This window comes from Sinocyclocheilus anshuiensis, unplaced genomic scaffold, assembly GCF_001515605.1.
Source record: "Sinocyclocheilus anshuiensis isolate Anshui unplaced genomic scaffold, SAMN03320099.WGS_v1.1 scaffold813, whole genome shotgun sequence".
NCBI classification, from domain to species: Eukaryota; Metazoa; Chordata; class Actinopteri; order Cypriniformes; family Cyprinidae; genus Sinocyclocheilus; species Sinocyclocheilus anshuiensis.
The window spans coordinates 174,527-195,007 of record NW_015540942.1 but is presented as its reverse complement, the minus strand read 5'-3'; the positions used below and the strand labels follow the sequence as shown (position 1 = coordinate 195,007).

At 37.4% G+C, this 20,481-nt stretch overlaps 1 protein-coding gene across 4 annotated transcripts in view; it reads left to right on the top strand.

Annotated features, from left to right (window-relative positions):
• The window catches only part of prkcbb (protein kinase C, beta b), a 139,278-nt gene that overhangs the window by 49,566 nt on the left and 69,231 nt on the right, over positions 1-20,481 (top strand). For all 4 annotated transcript variants that reach the window (XM_016487666.1, XM_016487667.1, XM_016487665.1 and 1 more), the window contains exons 4-7: positions 5,374-5,485; positions 9,677-9,805; positions 15,503-15,659; positions 15,810-15,944. In XM_016487666.1, coding sequence (XP_016343152.1) covers positions 5,374-5,485; positions 9,677-9,805; positions 15,503-15,659; positions 15,810-15,944 — 533 coding nt within the window. The remainder of the gene's footprint in view (positions 1-5,373; positions 5,486-9,676; positions 9,806-15,502; positions 15,660-15,809; positions 15,945-20,481) is intronic.

Here is a 20,481-nt window from a genome sequence, read left to right as displayed (position 1 = left end):
TGTACAGATGTAACTGTGTTAAAGAAGATGTGCTGTTCAGATCTAGAAGTGCTCTTCATTAACTGCAAGCCGTTCTACTCACCGCGGGAGTTTTTCTCATTCATTCTCGTCAGTATCACGAAAACAAATTCCTCGTATGTGTAAACATACCTGGCAATAAAGTTCATTCTGATTCTGATTCTGATTCAATTTTAATGCATAGAAAGAGAGACACATGAATTGCATGTTAAGGCACTGACATATTAGTGGTGGAGTTTCTAAAGGGTTGTGTGCAGAAAATCGTTTTCCTGTGTAACACTTGCTGTTTCCTGTGAACTGCTTTGTGGGTTTTTTTTTTCTTGGTTTCCCAAACACCTGCATTGGTCTGAGGGAACTGTGAACTTCTTGCCTGACAAATTCAGCCAATCTAAACACACCACTCCCCCCTCTGAAGGAGCTTCAGTTCACTTTGTTACACTTGAGGATGTAACCACATATTCAGCATGTAATACAGTTGTTTAAAAATAAACCTGTCTGTATTTGATTAGTCTGCACTTCAGAATATTTTAGGGGAAGTGTGGCCTTGGTCTTGCTTATTTTACGTAATAGGACATGACGGTAGAAAATTTGAAAGATCTCAAAAAGATGCATGCTTGTTGGAGTCATTTAAAAAAGCAGACACAAGAAAACCTGGTACAGTGCATAGTTTCGTTCTTTCAGTTATCTGCAGCACACAATATAGGTAATATATAATAATACAATTTGACATATTCTGGTAAAAATGGTCTCTAGTTGTGGTCAGAAGGTCAGTATAATCTGTGATGTCCACAAAGGAACATTAGTATTTTGTGATCAGTGGGTCTTGATCAGATTTAGACTGTTCCTGTGCTCTCACGTTTCATTTTAATGAGGGTTCAGTGATGAACAAAGCGCCTTAAATGATCACATCTGCTTTGAAGAGGGGGACGTGATCAGAGAAACCCACACCTGCACTGTGTGTGTGTGGCTCAGGTTTTGCCTACATATTGGGATCAGATCTCCCCCATACAGACCTGAAATCGGGTACAAAACGGACAGGTTGTTTGTATGATTGTAGTTAAATATATATACAATTTGGAAGAAGGTGTTTTTTGTAATAAATAAAAATAATAAAAGTATTTAGATCAGTTCTATCACAAAGATGGTGCTATGATTTTATTTGCGTCTGTCACTTGCTGTTTTTCCTGTCTATGGATCTCTGTTTGGACAGGCACCCATATGTTGGGCTTAATTTCATCTACCGGCTTTCATTGTTTGTATGCTGCTCACTGTGTCCCATCTGTATAAGTTGACAGGGAATTATAATACAAATGAATTATACTGTGTCTCTTCTCTTTATTATGAGTGAATCTGAGTTTTGTCGGATGGGCCAGCGCTACAGGGGTGACATTGTCATCAGACTATTCAGATGAGTCTACAAAAGCCCCTTCACACCTGCACCTACTCTGCATTTCACAGCCCTCTTCTGATGTGCCTTCATTTGTTTGAATGGACCTTCACAGACGTGAGCACATCATATTGTTCTCTGTGCTGCTTTAGATGGTGCTGTAAATTGTTTGTGGTGCCATGAGATGCACCAATATGTTTTATCGAACTGTTCCTGAATGCTAGAAAATGTATTTATGTAAGAAGGATGCATTGAACATGAAATAGGGCTTTTTTAAAAAAATGCATAGTTCACTCAAAAAAAAAAAAAAATCATTATTTATTCATCATGTTTTTCCAAACCTTTATGACTTTCTTCTTTGGAACACAAAAGAGAATTTTGAAAAATGCCTCAGTGTTCCATACAATAGAAGTGTGGTCTAATGTGGTTTTGGACTCCACTGACGTTCATTCTATAGACAAAAAAACATTTGAGACATTCCTATAAAGGTTATTTAACTAGTAATTTAGTCAACCCACTTAAAATAGGATTTTAAAAGTATGTAGTTTTGCTCAACCCCGTTTAATTATTCTTAACAGAATTCATGATATTGGATTTTTGCTGATATCTGATATGCCGATATTTTTCAACTCATTTTGGCCGATAGCCGATACAATATATTTTCTTTTGTTTCGAAACAACACCAAGTCTCTCCTGTGCAGAGATTATAAACAAATTATTTTTAATTTTGGTTAATATTTAACAAAAAAGTACTTGTTAGAATTAAATAAACAATAATGAAGTTCTATTATAATGAGAGTACATTGAAAGCTTTGAAAATAACTAAATCACTGCTTTTTTTTCAGACAGATGCAGTGGTATCCTTAACATTTTATTTGTATATTTAACATTTGTAAATGTTTTAAAGCAAAAAAAGTTGTAAAAGTTTTGAAAATCTTTTAGACCTCCTTGAATCTTAATGTTATTTGTGCATTTTACTTTAATTTTATTACAAGTAGGGCAACATACTTCGATGCTTTTGCGTTCTCTTGCGAAACTTTGTACATTCTGTTGCAAAGTATTGCATTGCAAAGCAGACGTTTCGTGAATGAACTCATGGGCTCCATACTTTTCACTACATTAAGCACGATCATCGCTTGTAACTTTGCCGGCAAACACAAGAGGAAAATGGACAGCTTGGTCCATAATTCATGGAGGCTCAGGCTTTAAAGCTTGATTATACTTTGTACTTGATGTATGGATAGAAACGCCTTCCATCTTCTGTTTCCAAAAGCTTCCTCAATGCTGTTTAATATGGCTGGGATGGTTAATATAATTTTGATTGAGCACTTAGCTGCTTTCCATTGAGCTTTGAAAGTGCACTGGCTCTAGTGGTTTTCATATTGCTGTCCAAATTGCCCACTCGGTCGTGTAGGTTTTGTGGTTTTCTCAGTGCTGTTTATATTGCCTAATGGGTTGCTATAGGTTTGGTTGTTTGTAGAGTGCCATCCAAATTGATATTTTCACAACTGTTCTCATGAAAAAAAGCAAGGAAAAAGATACAATGGATAATGCACAGAAACGGCCCGTGCGGCATGATTCGGTTGAGTAGTAATAGATTTGTCTCACTTTTGAAGTGTATAGTTACCTCGGCCAGAAACTAGACCATTGTTTTCAAGCAAATGACAAAACTAACAAGTAATATGTAATTAGGCAAAATATGAAAAAACAAATAAAACATATTTTATTAAAGGGGTCATATGATGCGATTTCAATTTTTCCTTTCTCTTTGGAGTGTTACAAGCTCTTGGTGCATAAAGAAGATCTGTAAAGTTGCAAAGACTAAAGTCTCAAATCCAAAGAGATATTCTTTATAAAAGTTAAGACTTGTCCACGCACTCCTAAAATGCCTCGTTTAAACACGGCCCCACATGTCTATGTGACTGATCATAACGCACTGCATAGCTGGCCAATCAGAGCACACCTTGCTTTTCAGACCGATGAGCTTTGTAAAAATAGACCCATTTGAGAAAGGCGGGGCATAGAGGAGCAACAATAATGTACATTATGTGGAAAATAATGTGTTTTTTGAACCTTAAACCGCATAAACACATTTCATTACACCAAATACACCAAATAATGTTCTTTTTAGCAAATAAATTTAAAGCAAATTTTAATTAAATATGAGTAATATACACACTGCTGTTCAAAGATTAAAAAAAAAAGAAATTTATGCTTTTATTCAGCAAGGATACATTAAATTGATCATTCATAATTTACTTTAATTTAAACATTTATAATCTTACAAAAGGTGCTTTCAATTCATCAAAGAATCCTGAAAAAATGTGTCATGGTTTCCACAGAAATATTAAGCGGGACAGTTTGACACCTGAAGACTGGAATAAAATAGAAATACAAAATAGAAAACTGCTGTTATTAGAATAGAGAAATACTTTTACCCCGCAGGGCATGTAGTTACAGTATCCACTAGCAGAGGCTAACGGGCCTTGCCAAACTTTGACCTTTGAACTTTGGCTTTGTGTGTGCTGCATACGGTCACCGGGGCCTCCGTGTGTGCCCAGGCCACAGGCCGTATAAGCTGCTCTCTTTTTGTCCGAGTGTCAACGTCGCCATGAGCTGTGTTCAGAGGGAGAATATTAAAACAGCTTCTTATGAATAGAAAGTCATAAAAGAGCCTGTGCTTAATTAATAATGGATGGATCACTTGGGGGGGAAGCGAACAGGAAGGCTATTCTGGTGTTTCAGCCAGTGTTTCAGCTGACTGGCAGTGCCCTGCTGACCCGGTGCTCCAGTATCGCTCAGGTGTCATCCTCCGTCATTATATAATCTATGTACTATTAATCAATATTATTATGTATTATCATATTATATATATGATTTTATTTTATATAATATATTCTATGAACTAAACAATATTGCAATTTTATTTATATATTAAAGAACAAATTTTGCAAACAATAAAAATCTCACTGCTCTTTATTTGTTTATTTTCTATTTCTGTTTAATTATGTGTAATACACTACTGTTCAAAAAAACATTTTTTTTTAAATGTTTTTGAAAGATGTTTTAATGCTTACCAAGGCACCACTAGAGGGTAAAAACAGTAATAGTGTGAAGTGTGAAATATGTTTTAATTTTAAAATCACATTTATTTTTTTGAAATATATTTTAAAATGATTTTTTTCTTGTGATGGTAAAGCTGAATTTTCAACAGCCATTACTCCAGTCAAGATACTAATCATTCTGATATGCAGATTTGATCAAGAAACATTTATTTTCAATGTTAAAAACAGCTGCTTAGTATTTTTGTGGAAAGTGCAATCATTTGTTTCATAAAGAATTATTTGATAAATAGATGAAAAGTTTGATGAAAAAATAAAAATAACATAATTTAGTTTAATAGAGTTTATAAATGTAGTTACGTTTTTTTAATAATGTAAACGTATGTCACTTTTGATCAATTTAATGCATGCTTGCTGAATAAAATATTAATTTCTTTTAAAAAATCTACAAAAATCACTCTAATCTTACTTTTGAATAGTGGTTTTGTGTGTGTGTGTGTGTGTGTATATATACATTATATAATACAGTATTATTGCATTGCATATATGTGAAATGTGCTTTACATGTGTTGTACAGTAGCAATCCATTTGCTTTTAAACAAAAAAAAAATTCTAATGTTTACTTTTTTCAACAATTAGCAAAAAAGGTTAAAATGTGAATATTATAAAGCTATAAGCTGACTTTTCTTACTTACTTCTCCTTGCCGCACCTGTGCTTTTACCATGTAAAATACCTGTTTGAATTCATTTCTCTTCTGCTTGTTTCAAATGTACTTCCGCTTTAAGATCTTTTGCACCATGTATTTGTGTTATTGCAATCAACAATAATTCCCAGTTTATTTTTGGTAATGCTTATTTATGGCCAACGTAGCTGACTGCTCTCTTTTTTTGTGTGTCTCTCTGAAGGACCCGCGCAGTAAGCACAAGTTCAAGGTCCACACGTACTCCAGCCCCACCTTCTGTGACCACTGCGGCTCTCTGCTCTATGGACTCATCCACCAGGGCATGAGATGTGACCGTGGGTATCTCTCACTTTCCTTGATTTCCACTCAGGCACAGAGTAACACATAATCAACCAAGTAGAATACTTCTTTGCTTTTGAAAAAAGTTTTTACATGTTTTTATAGTCCAAAGCTGATCCCAGGATGCAAATTATTTTTGTGGAATGGATGTTGTAGGGTTGGCTGGGTATCAAAATGTAGGATTCAGTCTAATACCAACAAAAACATTTATTTTTTATTTTTTAATTTTTTTTATTTAAACAGATAAACTACAAAAGTCTGGGGTCAGTAAGAAATTTGTACTTTTATTCAGCAAGGATGCATTCAATTGATCAAAAGTGACAGTAAAGACTTTTATGTTACAGAAGATTTCTTTTTCAAATAAATGCTGTTCTTTTGAGCTTTATTCATCATAGAATCCTGAAAAAAAAAAACTTTTTACCATTGATAATAATGTTTCTTGAGCACTAAATCAGCATATGATTGAATGAATTCTGAAGGGTCATGTGACACTGAAGACTGGAGTAATGATGCTGAAAATTCTGGTTTGCCATCACAGGAATAAATTACATAATAGAATAAATATTATATAGAAAACTGTTATTTTCTGTATTTTTGATCATATAATTACAGCCTCAGTGAGCTTAAAGAGCAGGTCATATGGTATTTTAAAGTGTCCTAATATTGTGTTGGAGTCATTACCGTTTGCATTTTCGCTTTCGCGAACGCACAGTGACTGCCAAATTTCAAATGAAAAAGCAAAGTCCATTTGCAAGTGCATCAAGTGCATCAAGTGGTGTGCAAACGGTAAAAGGTCTTGAGGCAAGTGTGACGCTCTCTATTACGGATTAAATAATAATGGTGGATATGTTAGCCGAGTGCTAACGTGACTAACTGATGAAACAATACAGTTTGTAAACCAAAATAATGTCTACTGTAATGTATGAAGAACGACAGACAAAAAAAGACGGTCTGTCTTAACTTTTAATCAGAACGCAGAACAGCTCTATGGAACGATATTCCGGACAATTTTCAAAAGGAATTGCAAATTGTATTTTCAATTGGTAATTAATATTGCTATTTAAATATGACAGGCTCGTAACTCCTAAGACATGGGAAATACAGCTGCAAATGGACTTTGCTTTTTCATTTGAAATTTGGCAGTCACTGTGCGTTCACGAAAGCGAAAATGCAAACGGTAATGCAGGATTTGCAATTGCATTTGGATAATTTCACAATTTATGCATCCACATATGGAAAACGCAATTGAAAATACAATTTGCAATTCCTTTGGAAAATTATCCGGAATATCGTTCCATACAGCTCTATCACAGGCGCAGCAGCCTAACTAACTCTATTAGCTAACTTACTCGTCTCTCCCGCATTAACCCTATAGCTGCCGGTGCAGCAACATAACATTTCACAATGATTATAAAGTCTGTGCGCTACACTACATCGTGTCCACAGCTAAAGTTAAGATTAGAGAAGCAGTCCTTGGTAAAATGACATGCACACAACAAAAGGTTCGAATTGTATTTCTGTGGTATCCTTGAACACAGCGTCTTCTCAACATGATGTAAACACACTAACTAGCGGAAGTGTTTGTGGGCAGGTCAGGCGGGGATTATGCAAATGTATTACCCAGTGACGTATACCGGTAACAGGAAAAAGATTGGAAAATATGACGACTCGATAAGGCGATTCAGAATCGACTCTCTCTTTTGAGAGACAATATCTTTATTTATCATGCACTTTTTTGATTAACAACTTTGCAGATTGTTTTCATTTAAGGATAGCTACGTTATAAACTGCAAAAGAGATATTTTTCAAAAACCCATATGACCTGCTCTTTAAGATACTTCTTTCGAAAACATTAAAAAATCTTACCAACTCCAGACTTTTGAATGGTAGTGTAGGCAGCATGAACTTTCTTTTTTCCCAGTCTCACATGCTCTGCATCTATTGTAATACCCACATTGGCTGTTATTGCAGGAATGATAATCAATTATTAAGTTCCACAATAAATGCATTCAACTTTTTCATGCGCAAATCATGCATTGATGCATTCTGACACCATTAACTTAGCATTAGCGCTCACATTTTACGTCACGCTCCTTGGACTGCTCAACTGTACTGAATAGCAACACATTGTTAGAATTCAAAATGTGCGAAATGTTACTGTGTTACTACTATTCAATGTTTTATGATCCCATTTGTACTGTATAACGTGCAACCCTAGTATATTGGTTGGGTGATCCGTGTGTGTTATGTATCCCTGCGAGGCGAATATCCTGAGAACATAACCAGGCTGTATGAAGTCCCACTCACAAAGCACCTGACTGAAAAGAGATTTTCCATCTCACGGTAGCCAGCCTCTTATCCAGTGTCCAATATATAAAACATTCAAAATGCTTCACTCGCTTAGCAGCTGTCCAAGCCTCTGGGGCACAGATATTCACCGCCACATACCTGATAGTTGGCTAACAGATATTCATTGATATAACAGCGTATTTTTCAGCAGCTCTTTACTCTTATTAATGAATGACAGGTGAGCTGACAGGTGGTGTAAAGATGAGGCGCTCAGCATCTTCACCTGAAACCTGACACAAAGTTGTTATGGTTGCAGACAGGGAGAGCTATAATTACCTTTGTTTAGTTTCCAATGCGTGCGTCGTCTTCTCCGGGGCCCTCTACACTGTTTACACTCCAGCTATGGCTTGCGCTCTGTCACACTTCTGACTGAACTGTGGAGAAGTGCTGCAGTGCATGAAGGAGTACAGTGTGTGTGAGAGTGTGTCCACAGTCATTTTCAGAAGTAGTCTGAATGCCAGAGTGCCTGTTTGGCTATTTGATATGTAAACTTATGTTGAGTCCGGCTGCTTGTCTTTGGCCTGTGGCCTCCAACACAACAAAAGCAGCATAACTGTGATTAGCATCTTCACTACTGCTTTGTTCTTCAGCCCCCACTGACCCTGCTGTGAAGATCAGTTTAGAGTAGTCAACCAGCCTATTTATTTATGATGGAGCTGGATGGCCTCGCTGGTTAATAAGTATAGCAGCATCCAAAACACACATGCTGGCGATGATTTTAGCAGGAGAGTACAACCTGGACTAGTTTCTATACAACCTTCAGAAAATACTGTTACTTTTTGGAATTTATGTTTTATGATTCCTGTGGCTTTGGTTTTCTGTTCATTATGTACCCCATTTAAAGAGACAGCGGGGTTAGGTTGGGTAGGTGAGGGAGGGTAGGTGGGGAAGTTGAATTTATATGTGTTTTCATGTTCCCATTATTAATATTATTAATAAATAATAAAAAAAGGAAAATACAGTTACTTTGTTCCATAATCTAGTGAGTCAACCCCTTGTCTACTGTATACATAAGCAGGTACCTTTTAGAACGGCAACTGAAATATATACAATGTACAATATGGTCTCAGAAAACAAGTACTGAATTTGGCTGCTACCTTTTCAAAAAATACTTATATGTACCATTTATCTGTATGTACCTTTAAGGTACTAATATTCACCTTTAGGTGTAAATAAGGTACAAAATACCTTCACCAAGGCTGCATTTATTTGATAAATATACAGTGAAAAACAGTAATATTGTGAAATCTTTTATTAAAAATAAAACATTTGTTTTCTATTTTAATATATTTTAATATTTAATGATAATGGCAAATTTTTAAGCAATGATTATACCAGTCTTCAGCGTCACATGATCCTTTAGAAGTCATTCTGATGTGCCGATTTGGCACTCAATAAATATTTATTATCAGTGTTAAAAACAGTTGTTCTGCTTAATGGTTTGTGCAAATGCTGATAAAATTTAAATCTTTTGTAGCGTACATTTCTATTCTGTCACTTTTTATCCATTTAATGCATTCTTCATGAATGAATATATATATATATATATATTTTGTGGCTATAAATTTGCTTTCTGGGATTGCCTTTGCTTGCAAAGTATACATTTGATGCAGTCTACATGTTGGTAGGAGACTTATGAGTCATGGCTGAACTGCCATTCATAGTTACAGAATTGGCTCAACAGGTCTTTGGTAGAAGGAAAGCACTTTCCCTTTCCGTCTGGCCTTTAAAAGGTCACACTTATATATAGATTAATGTATCATCTTTTACACAATGCGCATCTGTAAGTTGGGGTTGTGGTGTAACATCTCTCCCTCTTTCTGTCTCTCTTTATCCAGACTGCATGATGAACATCCATAAGCGCTGTGTGGCCAATGTGCCGAGTCTGTGTGGGACTGACCACACTGAGAGGAGGGGCCGCATCCAAATCACTGCAGAGATCAAGAACAATGTGCTCACCGTCAGCAGTGAGTCACCGCTGTCCACTCACACACATCACGGCTGCACACATGTGCATGGAAGCAAACACTCACTCACTCACTCACTCACTCACTCACTCACTCACAGCTTCCTAAATAATGCACCACTCGCTGGTGGATCCTGGACCTCTCGTTACCACACACATGCCTTCGTTTGACCCTTGAAGAACAGCCAAAAATGCACTTTATACGGCACATCTTGCATGAGTACATCGAGTTGAGGCATTAAGTATGCTGCTCTGAAGACTTGTGGGAATTTCCTAGAGTTTGATTCCTCCTAGTGGTGAATCCAAAGCAGCACTAGGTAGCAGGATATATTTAGACTAGCTTGCACCATTTCAGGGCTGCTCGAGCTGGAAATACCCAGTTGCATTAAAGAAATACCCAAAAATGAAAATCGATTGCCGGACATTTGTCATTTTCATTAGCATTACAGCTTCATGTGTTTAAACACAAGCGCTGACTGCTAGGACATGGCTCTGGAGCATAATCCCCCAAAAATTTAATGTTGTATCATACTTTGCCATAGTAATCTGAGCACAAACAGGTTATTGATATTAAAGGGATAGATCACCCAAAAATGAAAATTCTGTCATTAATTACTCACCCTCATGTAGTTCTACAACCGTAAGACCTTCGTTCATCTTCATCTTATTTACAAAATGATAATTTAGCAGTAACATGATATCAGTATTTAATTTTTTAAGTATCATGGTTATTGTCAACACTGGTGTACTGTATTGCAACACCCCTTGTTGTCAGTATTAAATATCGTTTGTTACAAAACCTCATTGTAAAAGAACTGTTTCCCATAGGGGGCAGAATATGATGGCAAGTTGTCTAGTTATAGTCTAGTCCATTAATAAAGTAAAAGCTAAATCCAAAAAGGCTGACAGCAGTGAGAAAAGGACACAAAGAAAGTAGCCCTGATGTCTAAAATGCAGCATGTGACAGTGATGAAGTGAAATGCGTTCCAGCTCATTGTGAAATTCTATAGGGTCACTCTTGTAAACTTGTATTACATTACACGTGTCCATGGCAACACAAGAAAGCACACTTAGTCTTCCTGTCTCTCCTTGGCATCAATACAAACACGCCTCCGAAACAAAAACACAAGCACACTGAGGAAATGGTCTCCTGTTGCAGCCTGTGAGAAGAAAAGACAGGAATATGATGATGCTTTCAGTGTCCAGCAGAGGGCGTTATTCTCATTCTCTTAGCACAAACCCGACTGAGAAAAGACTCGTGTGCGCTTGTTCACTCGACGATAATTCACCCAGTACAAAACTCCACTGGAAAACAGAAGTTGAATTTGTTTGGAAGAGCCTTCGCCCATCTGTTTCCATACAGAAACAATTCATAGTTCATTATTCACTTTATCAAACATTAATGTAGCTCTGAAATCTGAAGGTGTCATTGAACTTCACATACAAAAACCAGTGGCACTTGATGTTATTGATGCCCAACAGCCTGCAACGTTTGATTTGATAGCTGCATGATGATTTGTGTAAACTTGACTTTAAATTCTAGTCTTTTCATCACACAGAGCTATTGTATGACTTCAGAAGACTTCAGTTATGTTTTATGATGCAATTATAGTGCTTTTTTGGAAAATGTGTGAAGATTGTTCAATATTTATATTCCAAAACAGGTTTGTTTTGGACAGGTTTGTCATTTTTGTGTGATCTGTCCCTTTAGCTTGACTCTTTGTAAACCCTCCATGCTTTATATGATTGTTTTATATGATAATAGCTTTTCAAACATTTTAAATTATATCCATGATAAATTTCCACTTATTTGTTATTATATCTATGATATTAAACTATTATATCCATGAGGAATCTGCACTTGGTTCTAATTTCCACTTAGTTCCACTTAGTCGTACTTTCAGAGCAGAAGATGAGCTCAATTAAATGAGATTTCTGGAAGACAAACCAAGAGAAAATTGATCAGAGTGCAGTTAAAGGGATTGTTCAGGCAAAAATGAAAATTCTATCATCATTCACTCACCCTCATGTCGTTCCAAACCTGTATAAAAAAGTTTTTTTCTGCAAAACACAAAATTTTTTTGTTCATACATGAAAGTCAAAACCAGTCCAAAACAACATTAAACCCCACTGACTTTCATTGTGTTGACTAAAAAATAATCACTTCTAAATATTATCTTTTGTGTTCCTCAGAAGAAAGAAAGTCATACTGTTTTGGAACAACATGAGTGTGAATACAGAATTGTAATTCTTGGGTGAACTGCTTTCTGGAGGGCAGTAGGCCTGGATCTGTGCAGCAGTGGGTGTGTATATGTGACATTAGCCTCAACACACTGCTCTATATTCAGCCATGCATCCCTCTTTTCAAGCTCAATCCTGGGCCATTTCACCCCGCGAGCCTCAGCTCCCATTTTCCCTTAGAATTAACTAACAGCCTTTAGCCCGCTAGCGGCTAATGAGCTGAGCTGCACCATGTAAAGAACCGAGGCGCAGACAGCCTTGAGCGCAAAAGACATTTTTAATCCATCACGCTGTCCTTTATAATTTAATGTCACGCGACGGTGCCGCAGATCTGCTGAGCGTACAGTAAGATGAATGGCACCACTTCCTGTCGCACATTTCAAAGGCCTGTCACTTAAAGCTAATGAACTGACCAATACCTGGATGGAAATGGGGCGGCCGCTCTGCCTTTAAAAGGTCCTTTCCACCTCATCTTTCTCACACTCGCACTCTATTTGACCACCGGAGCTCTTGCTGGTTGAAAAATGTTAGTGAGGCAAACTGGGTGACCATATTTAGTCTGTTGTCGGTGCTTGTTATATGGCTTCTTTTTGTGAATAAAGACTTAAATCTTGCACTTAAAGGTGACATATGAAAATCGGACTTTTCCAGGTTTAAAAGTTTGTTGAAGAGTACACTTTGATGACTAACTTTAATGACTAATACAATTTTCAACAGAAATAACATTAAAGTATATTTTGTTACAATAAATGGTTGTCAGTACATTCAGCAGTACACTTTAAAGGTGACATATCATGAAAATCTGACTTTTCCAGGTTTTAAGTGCTTGTAATCAGGTCCCCGGTGCATCTACCAACCAAGGAAACATGAACAAGATTAACCCAGTAACTTTGTTTTGGGAAGCCTTTTTCTGCAAGCGTCTGAGAAAACGAGCGTGTCAGATTTCGCTCCCTTGGTGACGTGGCAAAGGGATCTCATTATAACTTTACCGCCCCTTAATCTGTAAGTTTCCACCCACGGTGCCGTTATTGTGTTTTCGCAAGCGACAACGGAATACTAGTTCTAATGCCATGGCGAAAGTTTAAGCAAAACATGCTAACTGTTCTGTCTTTGGCTGCACAGACGAGCACAGAACACTATTTAGAGTCCCAGCCTCAGAGGAGACGAGAGAGCAGTGGATTTATTGATTTATTTACTGTATATTGCTGCTGCCACACAGATCTAAAATAAACATGCGATTTATTTCCCAGCTGTTTACCTTCACAGACATAACCAACTATTTTGTAACTCATGTGTTTTTAACGTAAACCTGTGTGTGAATGAGAACTAGTTTAGTACTCACATGCTGTGACAGCTGCTTTCTGTCCGTGTGCTTCAGATGTGTGCTCTCAGAAAACCGTATATCAGAAGTTTAAACTCATATGGTTTAAAACGCATGATTTCAGAGCAATAAACATGCTAATCAGAACCAAAACAGATGTTTTTAGCAGGTCCGAGCTGTAATGGCGCAGCTCTATTCTGGAAAAAGGGCGGGGAGCAGCAGCTCATTTGCATTTAAAGACACAGGCCCGAAAAACAGCGTGTTTCTGCTTCAACTCAAAATAGGCATTTTCAAAACAATATAATAAATGATCTGTGGGGAATTTTGAGCTGAAACTTCACAGGCTAGATAAGACCCTTATTCCTCAGCTGGGATCGTGTAGAGCCTTTTGAAGCTGCACTGAAACTACAATTTGGACCTTCAACCCGTTGGAGGTCCACTATATGGAGAAAACTCCGGCAATGTTTTTCTCAAAAAACGTAATTTCTTTGCGACTGAAGAAAGAAAGACATGAAAATTTTGGATGACATGGGGGTGAGTAAATTATCAGGAAATAGTCCTTTAAAAGTATCTTTTTTTGTGTTCAGTGCAGTTTTGGAACAACTTGAGGGTGAGTAAATGATAAAAGAAATTTAAATTTTTTGAGTGAACTGTCACTTTAAAGGATCCCTCAGTTCTAGATCTCTTCGGACCACCAATAAAACTCAGAAGACCATTTGCTATTGAGTTGCAGTGCTGTTTTTCACCTAGAGGGAGCAGTGCTGCTTAATTATTTGCTAAAACTTTAATTATAATCCTACAGCCTTTTACACCTATGTCTGTTAGATTGATCAACTGTGTTATTCGCTACTATATAAATGAGATCAGTATTTTTTCAATCAACTAGGTAACGTTATGAGTTTCCCACATCTCTGAGCCACAAAACTAAGCGTATCTTGTAGGTCAAAGCTTTTGAAATCTTCATGCAAATATTCTTAAATGGTCAGTGATCCCGCTTTCTTAATTGCTCCGCGTGCAGGGCTTTCAGAACGAACATGCTGTGCGTAACATTTATTAGCTGGCAAAATAAACCCTGCTCTGTGAGCACGACGGTTCACGCAGAAGCCGTCTCTCTCTTCCTGTCTCCGTGCTGCAGTACACCGCTGCCTTAATGAACAGCTAAGCCTACCTTCACACACCACTCATTATGGAAATTACACTACCCACAAATCTCAAGGCCACAGCAGCCTCCTGCATTAATTGTTGTACTGGTCAAGTGCTGAGGTCGACCCCAATTACTGGGATAGTCTGTGTGTATTCGTAGCCCCACATGGCCATGAGGGTCCATGAGATATATAAGTATAAATGACTGACAGCTATTCACTCACATCTAGAGTCCATAGTTAATGCTTTTAAGGGGTAAAGGGTTCACATGGTTAAGATTTTATCAGACACTTGACATCCCATGCAAAACTTTTTTTTTCATTTTTATTCAGTATCTTTTTATTTTATTTTATTTTTAAATATTAAGACATCCTAAAAATATGATTAAATTACTTAAGAACTAAAATATGTATAAAATAAGTGTGAGTGTGTGTGTGTGTGTGTGTGTGTGAGTGTGTCTTTATGTACATATATATATATATATATATATATATATATACAGTATATATTTTATATATGACATCAGTGGTTCAACCGTAATTTTATGAAGCTACAGGAATACTGTTTGTGCGCAGAGAAAACAAAAAGAACCACTTTATTCCACGATTTCTTCTCTTCTTGGTCAGTCTGCCACTTCTGTCTGTGTTTCTGAGCCTTGAACGTGTCTATGCTGTCTATGAGCGATTTCATCAAAAATATCTTAATTTAGGTCTTATGGGTTTGGAACGACATGAGTTCACAAGTTTAGGGTCAACTTCAACAGTATTTGGAAGGCATTAAAATAACTTTGTAAATAACACATTGTTTTTTTGTGCTGGACTCTAAAAACATAAACAGTGCTTAACATATGCGATATTTATTGAACAAAACTCCAACAAATCTTTTTTATTTAACGTAAAGATTCACTTGGCATTGATTGCACACTATAAAGAGTGAAAGCAGGGAAATCTTGGTCCTTATATGTCTGATATAATCTCTATTTCTATGTTACAGTTAAAGAGGCGAAGAACCTGGTGCCCATGGACCCTAATGGACTCTCTGACCCCTACGTCAAACTAAAACTCATCCCTGACCCCAAGAGCGAGAGCAAACAGAAGACCAAGACCATCAAGTGCTGCCTGAATCCCACATGGAACGAGACCTTCACATTGTAAGGAAGCTCTCGCTCTGTTTCCGACCCTAAACATCAGTGGCACAGCCAAAAGATCAGTAATTTGTTTGTCTGTGAAATGCAAAATGAAATGTTGAGCTTGATTTCTTTGTCTCTGTCCGTCTCCCTCATGCGCTCTGTGTCTTACAGCAATCTGAAGGAGTCTGACAAGGACCGCAGGCTGTCTGTGGAGATCTGGGACTGGGACTTGACCAGCCGGAACGACTTTATGGGCTCTCTGTCTTTCGGCATCTCGGAGCTTCAGAAGCAAGGGGTGGACGGATGGTGAGGAGACCTGCTGACACACACATATATACATCAGTAAAAACGAGCAAGTCCCCATGGTCAAATAGATTGTGTACACACTAATATCAAAAGGCTTGTGTCAGCTAAACCGCATTGCATATCACAGGGTTTCGCAGACATGCAGCAGTCTATACACGTCTAACTGGTTCATTCGTCCCTGGATTTGAAGACTCTTGCTCTTTCAGAAGTCCTCAGTCTGTCTTTTCTCCCTCCTCAGTAGTGCTCTTCATCTAAGAGCTCTCCACTCCTGTTTTCCGCTCACACACACAGTCCCGTCCCTTCTCGAACACCTCTAAACGCATCTCTTGTCAGCTAGGATCGTCTCGGTTACGTATGGAGCCGGTGGTTGAGGCATCCGTGCAAACCACAGCATGCCTGGAGACCTGCTCCAGGGGCACTCCTGACGCGTCTTTAAAAAGATGTTCCACCCGTGAAGCTCTTTTAGATGGATTTTGCTCTTTTAGTGTGCTGAAGCGCACAGGGGAGATGGCCGTCTGCAACACACACAGGGGTAGTGCAGCCTGTTGTGTGCAACCCACTCGACACGGGAAAACCACCGCCGCTGAAGCGCCGTCCACCAGCACGAGAGCCCACGAAGAGCGTGCTTGACTGTAGTTTGTACTACTGTAGAACTTGGTCAGGAGCAGAACGATAGAACCGCTCGGCTCCGAAGCGAAAAGCTGAATATGCGCTGCATCTGCTGCCTACTTATACTCACGCTGTGATCAGCAGCAGCTGGATGCAATAATCGCATGCCAATGTGCATTGGCTCGTTTAGTTTACACTCGAAGTAGACTGGTCTCTCTAAGCGAGATCCCAATTCGTCGGTCATTCGACGTGACGTCGAGAGTGACCGACTGAAAGGGAACTGTGCATTTTTGCATCGCATGAGCCCCTGTGAATGCTTAAACGCAGGTAATTTGACAGAAGTGAGTTAAATGAGAAAGTTCAGATCCACTTTCACAGGAAATCTTTGCTCTGTCCTTCGTGTTCTCTCTCTGTCAGGTGTTAGAGCTTTATTTTTTTCTTTTGGTCTGTTTTGTCTAGTCAGTACAAGTATCTAGAGACTGAAGTGTCTAGTTCTTTCCCACCTAACAGAGAGTTCCCACAGTCATGGGATAGTATTATGTAAAGATTGTGTAAACATTAGGAAAACGTTAAAAATATATTAATTTCTGCGATGGGGTTTTTAAACTTTTAAATGCCAAGGACCCCCAAAATAATGATCACCTTGCAATAGACCCTTTTCCTTCATTTTAAATGCAGATTTGATGTATATAAAATTATTTATACTGTGTGAGAACAATATTAAGTTTAACATTAAAGGACAACATAAATAATATATAATCAATTTACTTTTTTTGTTCTAATACTAAAGCCAAAAAAGATTATTTAAATATTATGAGGAATTAACTTTTTTTTTTCTTCTGCAAAACATTAGGTGTTTTTACATTTTCAGTTTCAATTTTATTTGTGTTGTATTAACACTATAAAAGTTTTTCCAAAGCAGTTTAACAGAGCATAGGGCCAAACAACCATTTTGCAAGATAAAGAAGACAGTGGAGATGAAAAAAATCCCTAGAAAGATTAACGTGTATATAAACTGTTTATGAACATAAATAAACAGTTAAACACAAAATTAGATTTGTTTATTTTTTTACTGTAATGTTCATAATGAGTTTATATCTATTCAAGAGTACAACCCACTATTGAAAGATAATAACCATAAAGTTGCTCTTCATTGATTTACAGAAAAGGCCAAAATAATGCTTTTAAAGATGTTACGCTAACTTTAAAATGACTTTCTGCTTGCCTTAAGCCACCTCATTGAAGCATAAATTTTGAGTATAAATTTATGGAATAGTACACAATGGAAACACAAAGAAAGCGATCGATTAGTGAGATCGACTAGTTTTGTTTTTGTTTCCCATTTTTAGTTTTGATTCTCAGTGGCTGTGCTCATAGTACACATCCCTACTGGCTACTGTAGCTGGTGTCTCCTCTCTCTGTGTGTTTTCTCTACAGACGTGACTTTTATCAGATGGTTTGATGAGATGTGTGTACGTGTTTCGGGAGGGTGTTTCAGAGGTTTTGTAGCTGTTATGAGCTTCTTTGTGACTGTGATGGCTGCTTCCTGCCACCTGACAGAAAAGCACAGAGTGTCAGATTAGAGGCGAGACGTTTCCGCTCCCCAGTGGACCTTCAGTCAGGACAGATCCACATGATCACAATCTCATTGTCAGAGCTGTCACTGTCTCAGCACAACACTCATTCAATGTTTGCAAAAGGACATGGAGTCTGAGAACAGGGATAGTTTGAATGTAAGAAGAGAGAATGTCCTGAAAGAGCAACTTTGTTGAAGTTTTTTTTTTCTTTCTTTTTTTTTATAGGATATAAAACAAATATGATTATGATTGTCTAATCACTCAACCCTAATCACTGTGCTGCAACACTCATATAACATAGTACTTGTAGTATACGTTTTGTGCTATTATATTATATTATATTATATTATATTATATTATATTATATTATATTATATTATATTATATTAAAGTGAAACGTTTACACTTTTTTAGATAAATGGTCAATCAGTTGACTATTGATAATTTTAATTGTTTAAATAATTTTGTTCACTTTATTTCTAATTGTATCTTGATATTAAATTGCTGACGTTTCAGTTCTATTCTCATCTGATTTCTGGATTACTTGATAGTTAAAGATAATTTATAGATTGGTAGAAGTAAAACTGTCTTTTCAATGCCAAAACCATATAGAACGTCTTTGGCTCATGTATCTTCATTTGATGATATTAAGTCTAGGATGGATACCTTTGAAAGTCAGTGTGAGAAATTGAATATTTATGACCTCTATTCTGCATGTAGTGATCATTAACTGCCCATCGCCATGTTTAGCCATGACCTACAATAAAGGCAATCCCAGAATTCAAATTTAGTGTCACTTTTTATATATACTTTTATATAATATTTATATATTTGTTATATACTTACTATTTTATTCAGCAAGGGTGCATTAAATTGATTAGAAGTGACAGTAAAGATATTTGTTACAAAAGATTTCTATTTTTTCTATTTTCCTATTTTATTTTATTTCTCGTTTTCTATTAACTCTCTGGTGCTTTTTCCCGTTAGGATTCTGGACCTGCAGTGGCTCATCAGTGCCTTCACCACTAAAAACATCACACAGTAAGAATTAAACATACATTTATGAACACACAACTGTAAAGTAGGTGATAAAATTTAAAGGGGACATTGGATGCAAAATTCACTTTTACATGGTGTTTGAGCATAAATGTGTGTTGGCAGTGTGTGAACACAACCACCCTACAATGATAAAAATCCACCCACTCCTCATTTTTTAATCCCCTTTAAACCAAGTCAGTCTCACTAGGCCTGCTGTTTTGATTCTCATGCAGTGTGACGTCACATTGCATAGGGCGGGGCCACTGGGGTTGATTGACAGCTCTGCATTGCTATAGTTTCCATTGCTGTCCATTTTCTCAGCGCTCGAGCAGCTGTAATGTCAACAATGTCTCGCAAGCAATCCCGATGCTCTGTGTTTGGATGTAAGACTGAACATAAGAGTCTTCATTTTCTCCCAACATCTGAGCTGCTGAGGACGCTGTGGATTACTTTAATTTTTCAAGGTAATGTGCCTCAAAATCTGCCTAAATACGTGTATCACTCCAGACTCCTTTGTGAATGTCGTGTTGTTATAGTGCTTATTAGCGTTTTAACCGTATTTGTGTGCGTACATTAAAGGGGTCCTATTATGCTTTTTCACTTTTTCAACTTTATTTCCCAAGGCAGACAAACTTAGAGTGGTTACAATCATCCCGGTTTAAATCGCGCTCAAATTTAATTGATTTTGACGCAATATTTACACTGAAGCTCGCAGGCGGCTATGGTAAGGGGCGTGACATAATAAATGTATCCTTGATTAAAAACAAAACAAACAAAAACATTGATAATAGGAATAAAATAAAGACTGCTGCCAATCACAACACACACCGACCCAGCTAACCAATCACAGCACATTTCAGAAGGCGGGCCTTCATTTGATACAGGACCTATTCAAGTCGTTCATGCCAGACTGGGGAGAGAGGTGTTGTAATAATGTAAAATGTGTGAAAAATAATGTGTTTTTCGAACAACCTAGTATGAGAGCCTGTTCTAGTACACCCCCAAAACAAAATCAAGACTTTGTAAAAGAGCATAATAGGACCCCTTTAAGTATTTTTTAACTAATCAGCGCAGCGCTTGTGAGATTAGTTTGCGCCGTTCATAGCGCGAGATTCGTTCGGTCGCGTGGCTCGGTCCATTGATCCGCACCGATGACAGGTCAGCGCGGCGCGAGCTCTGTAACATCGTGCTGTTTCATCCCACTTTCAGTGCATTTGGCTTCCCATATGTACGGCTAAACAATGGTTCTCTTGCTCTCAGTCATGTTGCTTCTACCAGCTATTTATTTCTGTAGATATGCAATGCAGAGAGAC